At 38.5% G+C, this 15938-nt stretch overlaps 1 protein-coding gene across 1 annotated transcript; it reads left to right on the forward strand.

The window, feature by feature from the left end:
• Positions 1–4637: 4637 nt before the first annotated feature.
• On the forward strand, positions 4638–5732 carry LOC143861652 (F-box/kelch-repeat protein At3g06240-like). The gene is made up of 2 exons (XM_077372538.1): positions 4638–4697; positions 4785–5732. Exons 1-2 carry the CDS (start codon positions 4638–4640, stop codon positions 5730–5732), a joined length of 1008 nt encoding a protein of 335 aa, XP_077228653.1.
• The last annotated feature ends 10206 nt before the right edge of the window (positions 5733–15938 follow it).

A 15938-nucleotide genomic window follows, 5' to 3' on the forward strand; every position in this document is an offset into this window, starting at 1 on the left:
TTCTCGTAACTGTCTGAGTTCTGCTTCCAATTTCTTCACATCCTGTGATCTAGTTCCATCAGCCATGGTTCCTCAGTATCGCAGATAGGATCGACCGTTTTGATACCACTGATATAAACCTGCACTGAATCAAAAGAAGATACACAACATAGAAGAGAAAAGAGTTCCACTTCCAGGGGAACAGCCTCAATAATTCTTTCAGGAAATACTTCTCTCTCCCTTCTCTCTGAAAAACTGATCACATAACCCAAATACAAACCCACTCATCACTCTAACTGTCTAACCATGTAAACCCACTACCTAATCAGTTGTAACACAGTTACAGACAGCAGAAATAACTACCCATGACTCTATTAATAACAACACATGACACAGATACTACATATCTAATAACAACAGTTACAATAGATACAAATAATAAACACAACAGACTCTTAAAATAAACCCACTAATTTTGGGTACATAACAATTACCCTTGTCTGGATCCATATATTATGCATGCGGTAATACCATAGATGTTTTAGCGTGGTTTGATGCATTAAGACACGTCACAATTGGTGTACTCTGTGTGCACAACACACTGATCATACCAATGAATGTGTGTCAACATGGCTAATGTTCTTTTGTAGTGAAACATATTTATATATTGTTACCCTTAAAAATACCTCTACACAAATTTCCCTTTGACCAAGAACTCCTTTCCATGGAAGAAAGTATTGTTTATATCCTTTCTTATTTTCCACCAAATAGTTATGTGATAGGGTTAAGAGTTCTATACTCTACTTTCTCTAAATATTGACATAGAGTCAATTTTTCAAGAGAATTGAACCCTTAGGAGGTAAGAACATAATACTCTACTTTTTCTCTAAATATTGACTTTAAGTCAATTTTTCAAGAGAAATAAACCTCCATTAAAAGAAACAGACTATACAGTCTTTCCATATTGGTGGACAAATTTGATTTCAAGGGAAATGTAAAGATATTACAAAGCTTAAGCATGTAGAATTAAACATAATTTCTGATGTTTATAAGAAAGCGTACCTTTCTTTTCATCATAATGACTTGCCTTAGTAACGCCTTGAAGATCTCCAATATAGTCTTAAGATTGTTGGAAAATTCCTTTATTCGTGGATATGAGAAGAAGAAGAAAAATGAGATGCTTCAAGGCGCATAGTCGCTTTCGTTAAGACGATAATCACTCCCCACCAAATCTGTGCAAGAGGGTCCACGAATTCGCCTCCAAGATACAATGAAGCCTGGTTCCATACCAATTTGCTTGATGATGTTTTGCACTAACGGCACCAAACCGTGAATCACCCTTACATTTGACAAGTATGTGAGACCCATTTGTTTGTTTCTCTAGAATAACAAACACTTGACAGATTTTCTAAAACACAAGTAGAAAACACTTTGTTGGGGAAACTACAAGAGAGAATCAAGAGACTAAAAGATCCATGGCTTTCTCAAAATTGAGTACCTCTAAATCTGGATGTTTTTCCTCTATTTATAGAGAACTTGTGTCCCTTCAAGTAGAAACACTCTTTGGAAACAGCCCTTCAAAATTTCAAACCCAGGTCCTTTTGATTGTGTCTTTTTACTGCTCGAATAGTCATGAACCTTCATGAAGTGTCCTTTGGACATTGAACTTTCCATTCATGACTTTGGAAGCAAAGGTCACGAACTAAGAGAAACACCCATTCGTTTTCTCTCTTGTCAAAACATTTTGAAAAATTACAATTAAGGTTTGTCTTTAGTGAGACTACACACCATTGTAGGAAATAAAAGATAGTTATGTGGTTAGTTTTAAAACTACTTGAAATTTGAAATCAGAAAAGAATTTTCTAGGGATATGAGATTGGACAGTCATCCAACGGTTACTATAAATCACAAGTGATTTTAAAGAAAATAAAATCAATAGAAGACAATGGGGATTGCAAAGGGGGCGAAGTGCTTGTTCGACAAGAAGTCATGACCAAATAATGAAATACTTTCTACATTTTGCATGTGGTTAGTCTATATGGTAGGAATAGTTCGTTCAAAAGGAGACCACACGTCCAATTAAAATTGTACACTTTTTACCGGATGATCCTAGGCTATTTATCCTCTTGGCTGCATTTTGAAAACCCTAAGAGTACTAGTAGCTTTAGTCTCTATTGGTAAGGTCTATATTTATCAAAAGATACTACTATTGGAAGTTCTTTTGCTTGTGACATATATTGAAAATGGATCTTTTAAGAAAAAGATCAAAATAGAACAAACAAAAGATTAATTTGAAACAAGATGGTTGCCAAAAGATTTATAAAGGAAGCCAAGATAAATTGTTTTGATAATTAGGCTTTGAATGCTAAGATTGAAAACTATGTTCTTAATCTCTAAGATTCATGAGTATTGAATGAATGGCCATTATTGCATCTTGGTAGTAATCTTGATGGAAAAGTGTATATATATATATATATATATATATATATATATGTATTGAATGACTTCAAGTTTTGGTTATTTCTAGTCTGGAAATAAGATATGCAATTCATTTTATATTTTGCTCTAGTATCCAAATAGAATAAGAAATATTTGATAAGATATCAAATAATTTGAGTATACATAATGCAATAAGTATACATATAGTAAATTTAAAATGCTAAATTATTGTATTTGGATGACATGTGATTTTTATGTTGTTGACATTGGTATTATAGATGTCATACGTAATTTTTCGATCAAAATCTGACATAAAATTGAGTATTAAAATGCCAAAGAGTTTTGTCATTTATAAAATGTCGGTGTTATAAATGTTTTGTTGGGTATTGAAAATTGTGAGAAAGAATAACGGTCATGTTATGCCTCAATATCGAAAATACCCAAAGGTTCAATCATTTGAACATACACCAAGGTATATAATTTTGGTTCAAGCCCAAAATTGGAAAGTAGAAGAATTGTTTTTCAGTCTAAGTAAAACTATGTTATTGATAGTTTTTTTAATGCGTTGATAATTGTTAGACCTAGTAAAACAAATGCAGTATGTAAACTTGTATGTTTACTAGAAGTTCAGGTTAAGTACATTAATATGTATGGATTTTCAAATGACTGAAAAGAATTTTGAACTATAGAAATGTCTATAGTTGGTATCCTGTATGATAAAAGGATATGGAAATGCCAGTTGAGCACACATGAATGAGTGAATGATATGCACTCATGGTGGGGGTATATCTCCCAGGCCTCTAAAAGAAAGGATGCATAATTGATTCTATGGCGCCAGAATTCAATACATTGAGCTTTTAGGATGAAGAGGCAAATTGGCTAAGGAATTCATTATTGGAAATTCTGATTTGAATAAGCCAATGTTGTTTAAATTCCAGTAGTGGGTTCTTGCACTATTGTCTATAACCAAGTGGTAAGTCAGGATATATGTGACTAAAGGTGGTTCTGTAAGGCAGTTACTCACAGATGGTGAAATAACGGATGGTTATACCAATTCAAACCAACTTTTGGTTGAAAGATCTCGCAAGATGGATAGTGGTTAAATGCCATAAAGGGATGGGTTAAAGCCATTAACCAATGATCACCAATGATGGAAACTCTACTCAACGCTTGAAGAGACATCAAGTCTTGAGTTCAATGAGCCCAAGTACATCATTCGGAGATATTGCAAGCACTATAATATTATCTAAATGCCATCCCAAGGAAAGTGCTTGGTACCTGTAATGTGTAATGGAGGAGGATGAGCAATTACCTCTTAATAGGCTTGCAACAGGATGTTAGGGTGCTATAGTTACAGGGGCACTCTTAAGCCTACCTATGCGAGTGTGAAGGTGGTGCCGCCTTCTATGAGACTTGGCTAGTCTCTAGAGCACTATATGAAACCGAGATACAGACACAAGGCTAGTACACGTGTCGGCTTAGAAGAATCACCTAAGGAGAAGTATTTCTTATGTGTGAAACGTGTCCGGTTGACCGTATAGAATAGTTAGTTCAAAGACACGTCTACTATGAAATTCTGGTCAACTTTGATGTGTTCTCACTAAGTAAAGGTTCAAATCGAAAGATACCTTTATTTATGCGTAAGAAATCCAAGTATGATGAGATAATTTCTTTGATTTTGAAAATGGTGGGGGATTGTTGGATTTTGATTTTCAAAATCATGTTTTTAGAGTCAAAGGAAAGTATGAAAAAGTTTTTCAAAATGTTTTGACAAGAGAGAAAACGAATGGGTGTTTCTCTCGGTTCGTGACCTTTGCTTCCAAGAGTCATGAATAGAAAATTCAATATCCAAAGGACACTTTATGAAGGTTCATGACCATTCAAGAAGTGAAAAGACACAATCAAAAGGACATGGGTTTAAAATTTTGAAGGGATGTTTCCAAAGGGTGTTTCTACTTGAAGGGACACAAGTTCTCTATAAATAGAGGAAAAACATCCAGATTTAGAAGTACTCAATTTTGAGAAAGCCATGGATCTTTTAGTCTCTTGATTCTCTCTTGTAGTTTCCCCAACAAAGTGTTTTCTACTTGTGTTTTAGAAAATTTGTCAAGTGTTTGTTATTCTAGAGAAACAAACACTTGGGTCTCACATACTTGTCAAATGTAAGGGTGATTCTCGGTTTGGTGTCGTTAGTGCAAAACATCATCAGCCAATTTGGTATGGAACCAGGCTTCATTGTATCTTGGAGGCGAATTCGTGGACCTCCTTGCACAGATTTGGTGGGGGGCGAATATTGTCTTAAGGAAAGCGACTATGCGCCTTGAAGCATCTCATTTTTGTTCTTCTTCTCATATCCACGAATAAAGGAATTTTTCCAACAAAATATCCATAGAGATTCAAGGATCTTCGTCGGCGGGTTTGATATAAAGGCCTCTTGTAATGGCTTAATCCTCTTATACAATATAATAAAAAACTATCGCGTCGCAAATCCTATCACTGGCCACTGGCTGCAACTCCCTCCACCCAAACTTTGGAACCATGATTCCTATGGCTTTGCATTCGATCCTTTAGCTCGACAGTACAAAGTTATAGGTTTGTGGGGGCACAAGTGTGAGATACTGACTGTGGGACCTTCAACTTCATGGAGAGAGGTGGTGCTTCCCAGTTATGATCTGGGCCTGGATCCTAAAGAATTTATGAATTTCTATCACAAACACCCGGTTTGGGGCAATGGTGCCTTGCATTGGGTTGTCTTTGGTGGGAATACCCGAGACACGTATGAATCTTTCTGCCAATTCGATCCTTGTAAAGATCGTCTACTGTCGATGGAAGTAAGCAATGAAACATTCAGAATAACCCAACATCCAAATGGTGCTAAAGGCAGTCAATGCTATTTGTTGGAGATGGAAGGGTCTCTGTCTTTCTTTGATTTTATCTATCCGACGCATTTGGATATTTGGGTTTTACAGGACTACAGTAACCAGGTCTGGTTGAAGAAATACAGCCTTGGTATAAGATCAAAAAACTTCTGGAAAGGTTGGTATTCTCCACTAGCTTTTGTGGAAAATGGGCGATTCATAGTCTTTGCAACAGCCTTAGAGGACATTATCAGATTGTTCTCGTGTGATCACAAGCTCCATGCGCTGAAGCGAATTAGGACCTACAGGAAACACCTTGACATGGTTTCCTATTTGTTCTTGTGTCCTCATGTCAACAGTCTCGTCTCTCTGGCTCCACACAATTTTTCTAAATTCTCCCCCGAAAATGCAGATATGAGAACCACCGATAATGCGGCGGATGAAAATCCTAACTGACTTGGCACAGCGCGATCAAGTACTAGGGTGACGCACTAGTCATAACTGGGGAGAGTCAAAGGAGTTTTCTTTTTCTTTTTTTCCTGATAGAAAAGCTGGTGTTTGGCAAGACCCCTACCAGTATATTTCAGTTGTTCATGTCTTTTTAAGTTCTTTTTGGTTTAATTGGGGTAATTAGATCATTTTCTTTTTGTATGTTGGGTTGATATATAAAGCCCATCTCCTTTAGGTTTTCAGCTTCTGATTAATATTATTGGAAACTTTAGGGTTTTTTGGGAGAGAATCAGTTTGACAAGGAGCATCTTGCTGGAATCTGTCCCGGAGAAGTTTTGAACATCCTAGTAAAGTCATGATTTTTTTGAAAATACTATCCTCTGATCTGCTCCTGTGCTATGACCAAGGTTTCAAATGTCGGTTTCGTGTCGTTTTCGGCCGAATTCATGTAAAAATTTGACAAAAATTTTGGTTTTCTTAAAATTTCCACCAAAAAGTACAAAATTTCGGTGGAAATCTTTTACATTTCGGTAGAAATTTTGTAAACAAGGGTGAAAAACGAAATTTCGGTTGAAATTTCGGCCGAGATTTCGGGGAAATCATGTAAAAATCTGATTCAATGTAATGGCGGTTTTAGTCCAAACCGAAACTGAAATATTTCGGCCGAAATTTCGGATTTTGGCAAGATTTCGGCCGAAACTTAAAACTATGGCTATGAGCCTATGACTTTGTATGGAAACGATTTAATGGAGATTTTTGCAATGTAATTATACAAAGGCCTTGAAGGTCGACATCGACGAAAGGAAGTGGTTTCTCAAAAAATGCCTAATCGGAATGTTAAAAAAGGAACCATGGAGTCTTGATGAACTACACTCATGGGCAACTTGGTTCTGGGACTTACCAGAGCTTCAAAAATCGAGCCGTCTGGGAAAAAATAAGTTTTATTTAGTTTTGAATTTGAATATCAGGCAAGTCAGATAATGGGTTGGAACCATGGAATCATGGTCACCGAATGGGGCTACTATCTAGATGGATCAGAATCCATGGGATTCCACTCCATGCTTGGGCAAAGAAAAACAGTAGAGGCTACCGCAAGCAGTCTGGGACCAGTCATGGAGATACAAATGAACTACCACTCGGGCAAAAACCTTGTATATGCTAGAGTAAAAGTACTCTCCCCACCATGGCTTTCTAGTAGATTGTCAATTCCTCTGAAGGTTGCCGGGAAGATGTACAGTATTGGTGTGCTAGAGGATCATGAAAATGTCCCCCCATCTGTTGACACAGCAATCAATTCCAATCTCCCCCGGTAAATGATTGGATAAAAAGCAATGTGGCTGCTGATGGCAGCCGATTTTCGATGCCGGCAAAAATCCCCGAAAAACTCCAATCGATTCTCAAACCATCGAAGAAGACGATGACACCACCATTGATTGAGAAAAAGTCTCAATCGAACAGTCAACCCAAAATGGTGCAATCCGATTGGACAATGAACAAAGGCAAAGGCTTGGCCGTAGATCCTCATAGGGCAATCAGGGAGGACGATCAAACCGTCCGTTTGAATTTCAAAAATCACGTCTCATGGGCGCTAAAATCGAAGACTACCCTCTGACCTGCGTCTTTTTTTTTTGAAAGATGACAAATATATTCATACTATGAAAATAACATCGGGGACTAGAGGTCCCAACTTGCATTACATAGTATGGCTGGCCAGGAGCATACTCCTAGACCATAAGAAACTAGAATAAAACTAAAACATCTTCTTCTAGGTCCCAGCAGGATGGATTTAATCATCCGATCATTTTGTTTACATTCCAAAAAAATATCATCCATACAAAAGAACCATCGTGCTTCCAAAATTTCACTTGCAAGAACATCTCTTCACAAATCTCCTCAAGGACGAGCAAGGATCAAAATAATAAAATGCCTCAAGTAGCGAAAGACCAAGATTGTTCAAGCTGGTGAGGATCTGCTTCATTTCGTTCGCTTCTCTTCTTCAACGATCAAAACAATTAAATGCCTCAAGATGCAAAAGACTGAAGTCTCTCAAGCTTGATGAGGATCTGCATCGTTTCGTTCGGTCCCAAATCTCTTCTGAATTTTTTTAATGAACTAACTAAAACAAGCATCCCGCCTAAGAGACAACTACCCATTATCTTCCGGCCAACAACATAAGCACCCCCCACCCAAATACCCATAATCATCCTCCCACCTAAAAACTTATCCTACTTTCAGAAATTGATTCAAATATCCTGCTTGACTGAGATTAACATCTACAACTTAAATACTAGGCCCACTTCCTTAACAGCTAACAACATCTAGAGTCTTAAAACAACAAACTCTTCCCAGCATCTAATTGCTAATAATAGACCTAGTTCCAACACCATATACTTAATCCTATGACCTAGACGCAAGAAGAGAAAAGGAAAAAGAAGACGAGAGACAAAACACAAAAGACCCTAATTACGGACAATTTACAATAGGGAAGTTGGCCTTTTATTTCCTAAGGGTAATTAGCTCTCGCTTCCCTTTTCCCGTTGTTTTTCCTTTTTCCATATTCTCGCGCAAATCCCTTTCTTCCATTCCAAAAAAAACATTTTCTTCGTTTCATCAATGTTTTCATCATATCTTATCCCAAAAACATCGCCAATCGACAACATCTCATCGAACTCGTCAGAAGCTATCTCCTTTTCCTTTGAGACTCTGGCCTCCTCCTAATTCACCTCGATCTCCTTCCCACTTGTATCTTCCACATGTACAAGATGAGAGTGAACCAAATGGATGACCTCCAAATCCAGAGAATCTCTAGAAATCTTCGACTCCTCATCTGAAGCCACAACATGCTGTACCTTTTATATATTCTCATTTGCCATCTGCGCTCCGCAACGCAAACACTTTTCTTTACGTTCCTCTTCCAAAAGCCTCTTTGAAATGGGGAAGCCTGTAAACTGGAACACATATATCTTTGACATTTCGCGTGCCAGTCAGCTTGAAAAACACCTCTGCATTCTCTCTTGCTTTTTTTTTGAACTGCTTACATTTCCTCTTCAGAGATGCCATGGCTCTTTCTCTAGGAGTCGGTGATTCTTTCGAAGCCTTCTACTCGTCATAGACCATGGCCTTTTTCATTCTGACGCGCTCTGCTCCTTCCTAAATGACTAATTCTCCCTTCCTTTTCCTGTCTAGAGCCTCTCCTGTCTCGGACGTAGTAGAGTCACTTGGTTTATCATAGTTCTCCAACATTCTTTGTATTTCCGTGTAGACACTCAATTTTGACCGTGCCCTAAGTCTTCCCTGTTTATCCAAAACCCTATCAAATCAATGAGTTAGGACCCCAAACTTCACTCTAGGCTAGTTTAGGGTCCCATCTAGGTCCCTGCAAAATTTTGTTGAAATCCGAGCGTGTTTGCCTAGCGAACGAGCTGAGATGGTGTCGTGGTACAAATACAGAAGAGGGGTGAATTATCCGGGAAGGGACGAATTTCGGGACAGAAAAGACACGACCAACCGCGTGTGTTATCAACTTTTCACACTACCGCGCGTTCATCAAAATTAGTGGTGCCAATATCAACACCAAAAATCCCTTCTAAATAGTACTTAAGCCTCATTTTGAAGGGGGAGCTCATTTTTCGTTGAGAAAATCACAGAGATTAGAGAGCAAGACAAAAATCCGAAACCCTAATTTTCATCTTTCATCTTCTTCTCCGGCCACCTCGCCGGAATTCCTTCGGAATCCGACACTATTGCCATCACAGTCATCGTCATCCATCACTTTCCTTTTATTTGGAACCCTAGATCTATACTCCTAGACCTTAGATCTATGATTTCTAACCCTAACCTTCATTGATTCCGGCAATTTTTCCCGTAATCCGATTACTCCTTTACCATTGCCAATTTTTCTTTCTTTGAAATCTCTTAAAGCTCATGATTCTCTAGATTCCATAGATCCAATGCATTAGAACAATTTTTAAGGTTTTCATAGGAAAATTGTAGAGAGGGAGAGATCAGTAGAGAGAATAGAAATTCGGACAGAGAGGGAGAAAATTGGCCGAGCAAAGGAGAGTTTTTGTCTTCTCCGGAGAAAATCTTGCTGGAATTCGGCATCAAATCTGACCGTGCAACCATTATTATTTGTTCATTTCATGAGAAGGTCTCAATCAACAGAAAGAAAAGAAATTAACAATTCCCAGTAGGTATGGATTTCTAGTTTGACCTATGGATTCTTTAAATGGTTATTGCTACTGATGGTTTACAATTTTTTTTTTAGAGATCCATTAAAGTTCTGTGTTTATGATGCTTTGATCCATGTGTTGCTGTGTTTACAATTGAATTGGGATTTCCTTTCATTAACTTGAGGGATTCAATTAACAGGTGGCTGTATATACAAAACTTTCATTACAATTTGCTACTACAGATTTCTGGTACAATCAGTTTTTTTTTTATAAAGAAGAGTCCACAAATTCGTTTGTTGCTGCTCTCTTGTTTTTGGTTTTTGCACCGGAAAGTGGAGAACATAAGTTTTCAACTTCCATTGTCGTGACTTGAATTTTTTAGCCCATTCGCCTTCTTTATATGCCTGTAACAACTGTTCCTAAGTTTTAGATGTGCTATAAAAATAATTTTCCCTCTTTCTAATATGATTCCATTAGATTTTGATAAGCAGCTTGCTTTTAGCTTTTTGGTAAAAATATGATAATATCATATCAGATCATCTAATCAGCTGTGTAATAGATTATTTGGGCCCTTGACCCTTGTTTCGAATCATGTCTTGGAATTTATTTTTCAGATAAAATTCACGAAATATGTTTCATTTTTTTTTATGATATATGTTTGTTTATGTTCATTTGAGTAATATGGTGGTGGGCCTAAGTCCATAGCTTCAGTTTTATTTAGATTTAGCAGTTCTTGTGGTGTTCAATGGCATGATGCAAACATTTTTTTTTTTAAAAAAAAAAGGGGTGTGGGGGGGGGGGGGGGGGGGGGGGGGAAGAGAGGAGACCATGATTCAAGTGAATTTTCTTCCTGTGTAAACCATTTTGGCAGCTGCTTAAGTGGCCATGAGGTTAAAAAAAAATGTGTCAAGTTCCCAGTTGTTCTACTGTAATTTATTTTTCTTTTTTTAAGATAAAGGACATGGATGTCTCTAGTTTAATCCTATTAGCTTTGGGATCCAACAAATGCATTCTTACTATATGGTTTGTCCGCATCAAGCTTTTGACGAAAATTGAGTAAACTCATCATTTCACAATTTGATGGTGTCATTCTTTCATTTCATGGACTGCCCTGTTAAGCTTAGAATTAAAATTGAGTACTCCTATCAGTATTATGGCCTGACTGTTCTATTTTGTTAATTAAATAGAATGCCTTTACCAAGCTTGGGTTTGGGATTAAATAATCCCATCAATCTATGGTCCAATGGCTTAGTTCATTCATTCTATAGACCATTTATTGAACCATCTTAAACATTTGTTCCTTTGATGTTCATTGTTTATTTCAAAAAGGAATAGTTGATATTAGCACTAGAAGTTATCATTAATGGTTAATACCTTGAATAGTTGCTGATGTTAATCATTGCCGATTGTCTTTGATATTCTTTGTTCATCATATGTTGGATCCTTTACACTGCATTATCTGTTCTGTGTCAAATTTTCAAATCACTAGTGGTTGGAAATCAAATTTTGGTCTTTCGGTCCCTCATCCTGTTCGGCCCGGAAAAATATGAGTAAAAGAAAAATGATAATAAAAAAAAGCACTTGAAATAAATTTGGCAATCGATCTGACTTTTGCTTCCTCTCAATGTGATACTTGATTTGCTTCTCTTGTGTATAGAAAACTGTGGGCTTAGACACATCTGATCATCTGATGAAAAGAAAAACCCCAGGTCCTAAATAAATGGATGATTCTCAAGTGATGAAATAGGGTTCAATTCAAGACATCAGAAAATATATTTTTGGGTATTTAATTAGCAAGCAAAATATCCCCATTCAATGTAAAGGTAAAGGGCGATGAAGGCGTTAGCCTAAGCCCATCCTATAGGGGACTTACTCAGTCCTAGTAGTAATTCCCCTCTCATTTAGAAGACTTGCTACGTCTTTTAGACATGTATAAATATTAACCCCCTTTCTCATTGCAAAGGCGATGAAGGCGCTAGTGCAAGCCCATCATTAGGGGACTCGCTCAGTCTAAGTAGCACTCCCCTCTTTTGTTTAAAAGACTTGACCAGTCTTTTAGATGTACATCCCTTAAACCTTAGGTCCCTTTTCATCGCAAGGACAATGAAAGAGTTATCTAGAGCCCATCATTTAGAGAGATAAGCTATGTCTAAGCAGGAAAGTCAAACACTTGGGAGACAGACTTTGTCTCATTAGAGAGTCACTCGTAGGAAATTACCTCGAGTCTCATAAGCTGCATCCCCACTAGTTGAAGACCAACTTGGTCTGGTAGTTGCCTTAACCATACCTATCATTGCAAGGGCAATGAAAAGGGTATTTGGAGCCCACCTCTGTGTCTAGGAGACATGCCTTGTCACATTAGCACCCCTCTTAGAGTCATTAGTTTGAGAGTCAGTCCATTAGCATAGGAGTCTGTCCTTAGTTAGAGAGTCAGTCTTTCAGGAGTCAGTCTTTAGTTAGAGAGTCAGTCTTTCAGGAGTCTGTCCTATCTTCATAGGGGTTATGATTCTGTCCAACCTTTCATCAAGTCATGTGATTTTATTCAATCCTTGCAAGGCATTAGATTCTGTCCAACCCTTGCAGAGTCGTGATTCTGTCCAATTCTTCCGCAAAGCATAGGATTTTGTCCAACCTTTGCGGGATATCAGGAGTCTGTCTTACCCTTATGATGATAGGATTCTGTCATCTTGAGTCAAAAACATCAAAAACATCTGAAAAATCCAAATCATTTAAAAATTCTTGAGTCATTAGGAGTAGTTAGGAGAATCTGTTCCGAACTATGTTGGCTTGATCCCTTTCCACAGGGTATGTAGGCAACTTGGGATCTTTATCCCAGGTTCAGTCACAACTTTCAAAATAAACATTTCAAACCTTCCAAAAATACAAAAATTCTTTAAAATCTTTTCAAAAAGATCTTCTCCTAGAGTTAGGAGTCTGTCCTAGATGTTTAGGGTGTCTTAGAGTTAGGAGTCTGTCCTGAATAGGTTGATGCTTTATGTGTCTTGTCGTGTGAGTGTCCCTAGAGTTAGGAGGTCTCGAGTCGTGGTCGGTTAGACACTTAGTCGAGCCGATGGTTAGATTAAGATGCACTTAGTTAGCCCATGGTTTTCTTTAGGACACACAACCTAGTTACACATAGGATATAGGAACCACCTACATTAACTTAAGGCTAACTAACTTGCATTAGTTAGGGCATATAGGGAGTCTTAAAAAGGTACAATTCACTTGAACTAAGTAATCGTTCAAAAAACTTTAAAAATTAGTTGGGTCTAGTTGATCGAGTCTAGGATATCGGTCTTAGATGGTTAGACATCGTAGTTTAGAATAGGTCACCGAACTACGTCGACTCTGATTCTTCCCGAGGCCGGGATACGTAGAGCAGTCGGGATGGATGGCCATCTTGGTCCGTGTCAAGTATCACATTAGAGTCTAGGATTTGTCGTGTCGAGTCGTGTGTGGAGTCAAGTTGTGTTGTGTGTTTTGTTGTGTTTTCTTACTTTCATGTACATGCCTTATACATTTAGCTATAGCATGCATGTGTTTGTTCATCAGGACTTAGACACCAATTAGATATGACACTTAAAACTTAGCTACTCTAAGGTGACACTTCTTTCATTTCTTTTATGTGTGCTTATTATTTATCTCCGAGACATGCATGATTAGGTAGACGTCGTCTCGGAGATATACGTTCCCATTTCACATGATTTTCACCCAAAACTCTTCAAAATCAATAAATAAATGGCATAGGAGACCAGGTGCTTGCACTTGGGCGGATGAGGTGCTCTTCGGACCTTCCAAATTCGTAACCAGACACAAACCTTTTGTATCTGTGGTTATCCATTGCAACAGAGCATAGTATGAGATCCAGGGCCGACTTCCTTGGATGACGACTCTTCTTTGTTTAAGGTACGTCTTGAATCCGGGCTAGTCCCCGAATCGAGAGGTATCTCACTTTACATCGCCACTCATGCTGCTATGAGGGGCACTCTTTTGAGAGTTCCTTGGTGGAGCTCTCCTTCACGTGGATGATCTAGAGGCTTCTGGGGGCTCGTCCCCGGATCGGGGTCCACATTCAGAAATGAATATTTTTTTCTTCCTCTCCTCCCTTCTAAAGTGGCCCTATAGTTTCCTTTTAAGAAATGAAAGACCGCCTCTCATAGCCAATAAATGGGCCTCGGAATTCTGACCCCTACGCGTGGAGTTAGATTTACCAACCCGTAAGCTGTTCAGCTTCCCATGAGATTTGACACGTTTCCTTAGGGACTCACCCCTATTAGCTATAGCTCTATTCGATTTCCCAGCATCCCTTTTGTAGCTATCTTTAATGCTATTTTTTATTTTCTCTGCTTTCAATATTCACATTGACTTCATATCTATTTCGTCAGCAACACAATTTCGGTTGACCTTCCCCCTAGTGCCATTTGTCCTCGAATTTAATATACTCTGAACGGTTACTTTCCCATGCCGTCCTTCCCTTCCTTGTGATGTATTCTTTCTAACCTTTGTCATCTTGATTTTCTTTTTAGTAAACGATTCAAATTCCGAGGTGGGCCCAATCAACGGCAGATTGTCCTTTCCATCTCTTTTATCGGGATTTTCTTTTCCATCATTTTTCGGGATAGTATTAACACTTGCGATAGACTTAAACAAAGGAAATTTCATCTACCTAGCTGGTGCATAATGTGCAAAAAGGCGGAAGAAACTATTGATCACCTCCTTCCAGTGTCCTTTTGCCTATTACTTATGGTCCTTCTGCCTATTACTTATGGGTGTCCATTCTGAAATCTTTTCGAGTCAAGTGAGCATTCCAAAGAGGCAACATGTCGGTTTTATTGAATTGGGGAGGCTCTACTTTCGGCAAAAGTGGAGTGAAATTATGGAAACTCATACCATATGCTGTTATCTGGAATATTTGGAAGGAGAGGAACTTACGGATTTTTCAGGAGAAAAGAAGCATGAACTGGGTATGTCTACAGACAAGAATTGAATTAATCACATGATTTAAAGCTAAAGGTGGCATTCATTATGGAATGGGGGAGTTACGGAACCGGAATGATATCATTTGGGCACGGAAGATCAAGGAGAAGCAGACACCCAAGTGGAAACCACACACTTGGAAGCTAGAAATTGAACTTTGACGGCAGCTTGATAGGAAACCCTGAAAAAGCCGGAATCGGAGGAGTTATACATGAATCGAATGAGGTAGTTGTTATGTCTTATTCGGGCCCTAGAGGAGTCTGCGCTGCAGATGAAGCAGAGTTCAAAGCGCTGTTATTTGGATTGAAATGCTTCGCAAGCAACATGCAGGGACCGCTGATCGTTGAGGGGACTCGTCAAATACGATCTTTTTGGCAAACGCAAATTCAAAAGGACCTTGACGGATCCGACCGTACATTATGGAGATCAAGAACCTTGTCCGTTTGATCAACCCTTCGCCATCTTGTCCCCAACCCATTTGATATCAATAAAGTCACCTTTCAAAAAGAGAGAAAAAAAACAGGAAACCCGACCCGACACGACCCGAGTTGCACCCCTTAAAAGGTAGTGGTATTATCCCATGAAAAGAGTTAGGGAAATGATTTCTGCGCTCTAATGTTTTGATAAACATGCGCTCCAACTTTTGTCGTGTAGTATTTAAAGGGCTGTCAGAGGAATATTACGGTTCTCAAAAAGCTCTTGAAGCCCTTAAATACTACACGACAAACATGTGGAGCGCATGTTAATCAAAACATTGGAGCGCACAAATCATTTCCCAAAGAGTTATTCATAAGGAAATGATATATTCACCCACTTTTATTCACCGTGCTACCCATTGTAATTTCTCTGTCATCATCTCATGAACCCGTACAGGTGTGGCTCTTTTGCTTAAAGTCATGGGTATGCTCCCAGAGACGAGAGTTCGAATCCCCTTGGGCTTACCCGATGTGCGTGGTTTACGGGTGATTGTGCACATCCGGAGGGAATTAGTCCCACTCCACAAAGAGGGGTGGGGACACCTTACGTCACACACAAAAAAAAAATGAATTTATAATTTTCTAGG

Source organism: Tasmannia lanceolata, unplaced genomic scaffold (genome assembly GCF_043159265.1).
Source record: "Tasmannia lanceolata isolate RefF3 unplaced genomic scaffold, GAP_Taslan_0.1 ptg000037l, whole genome shotgun sequence".
Lineage (NCBI taxonomy): Eukaryota > Viridiplantae > Streptophyta > Magnoliopsida > Canellales > Winteraceae > Tasmannia > Tasmannia lanceolata.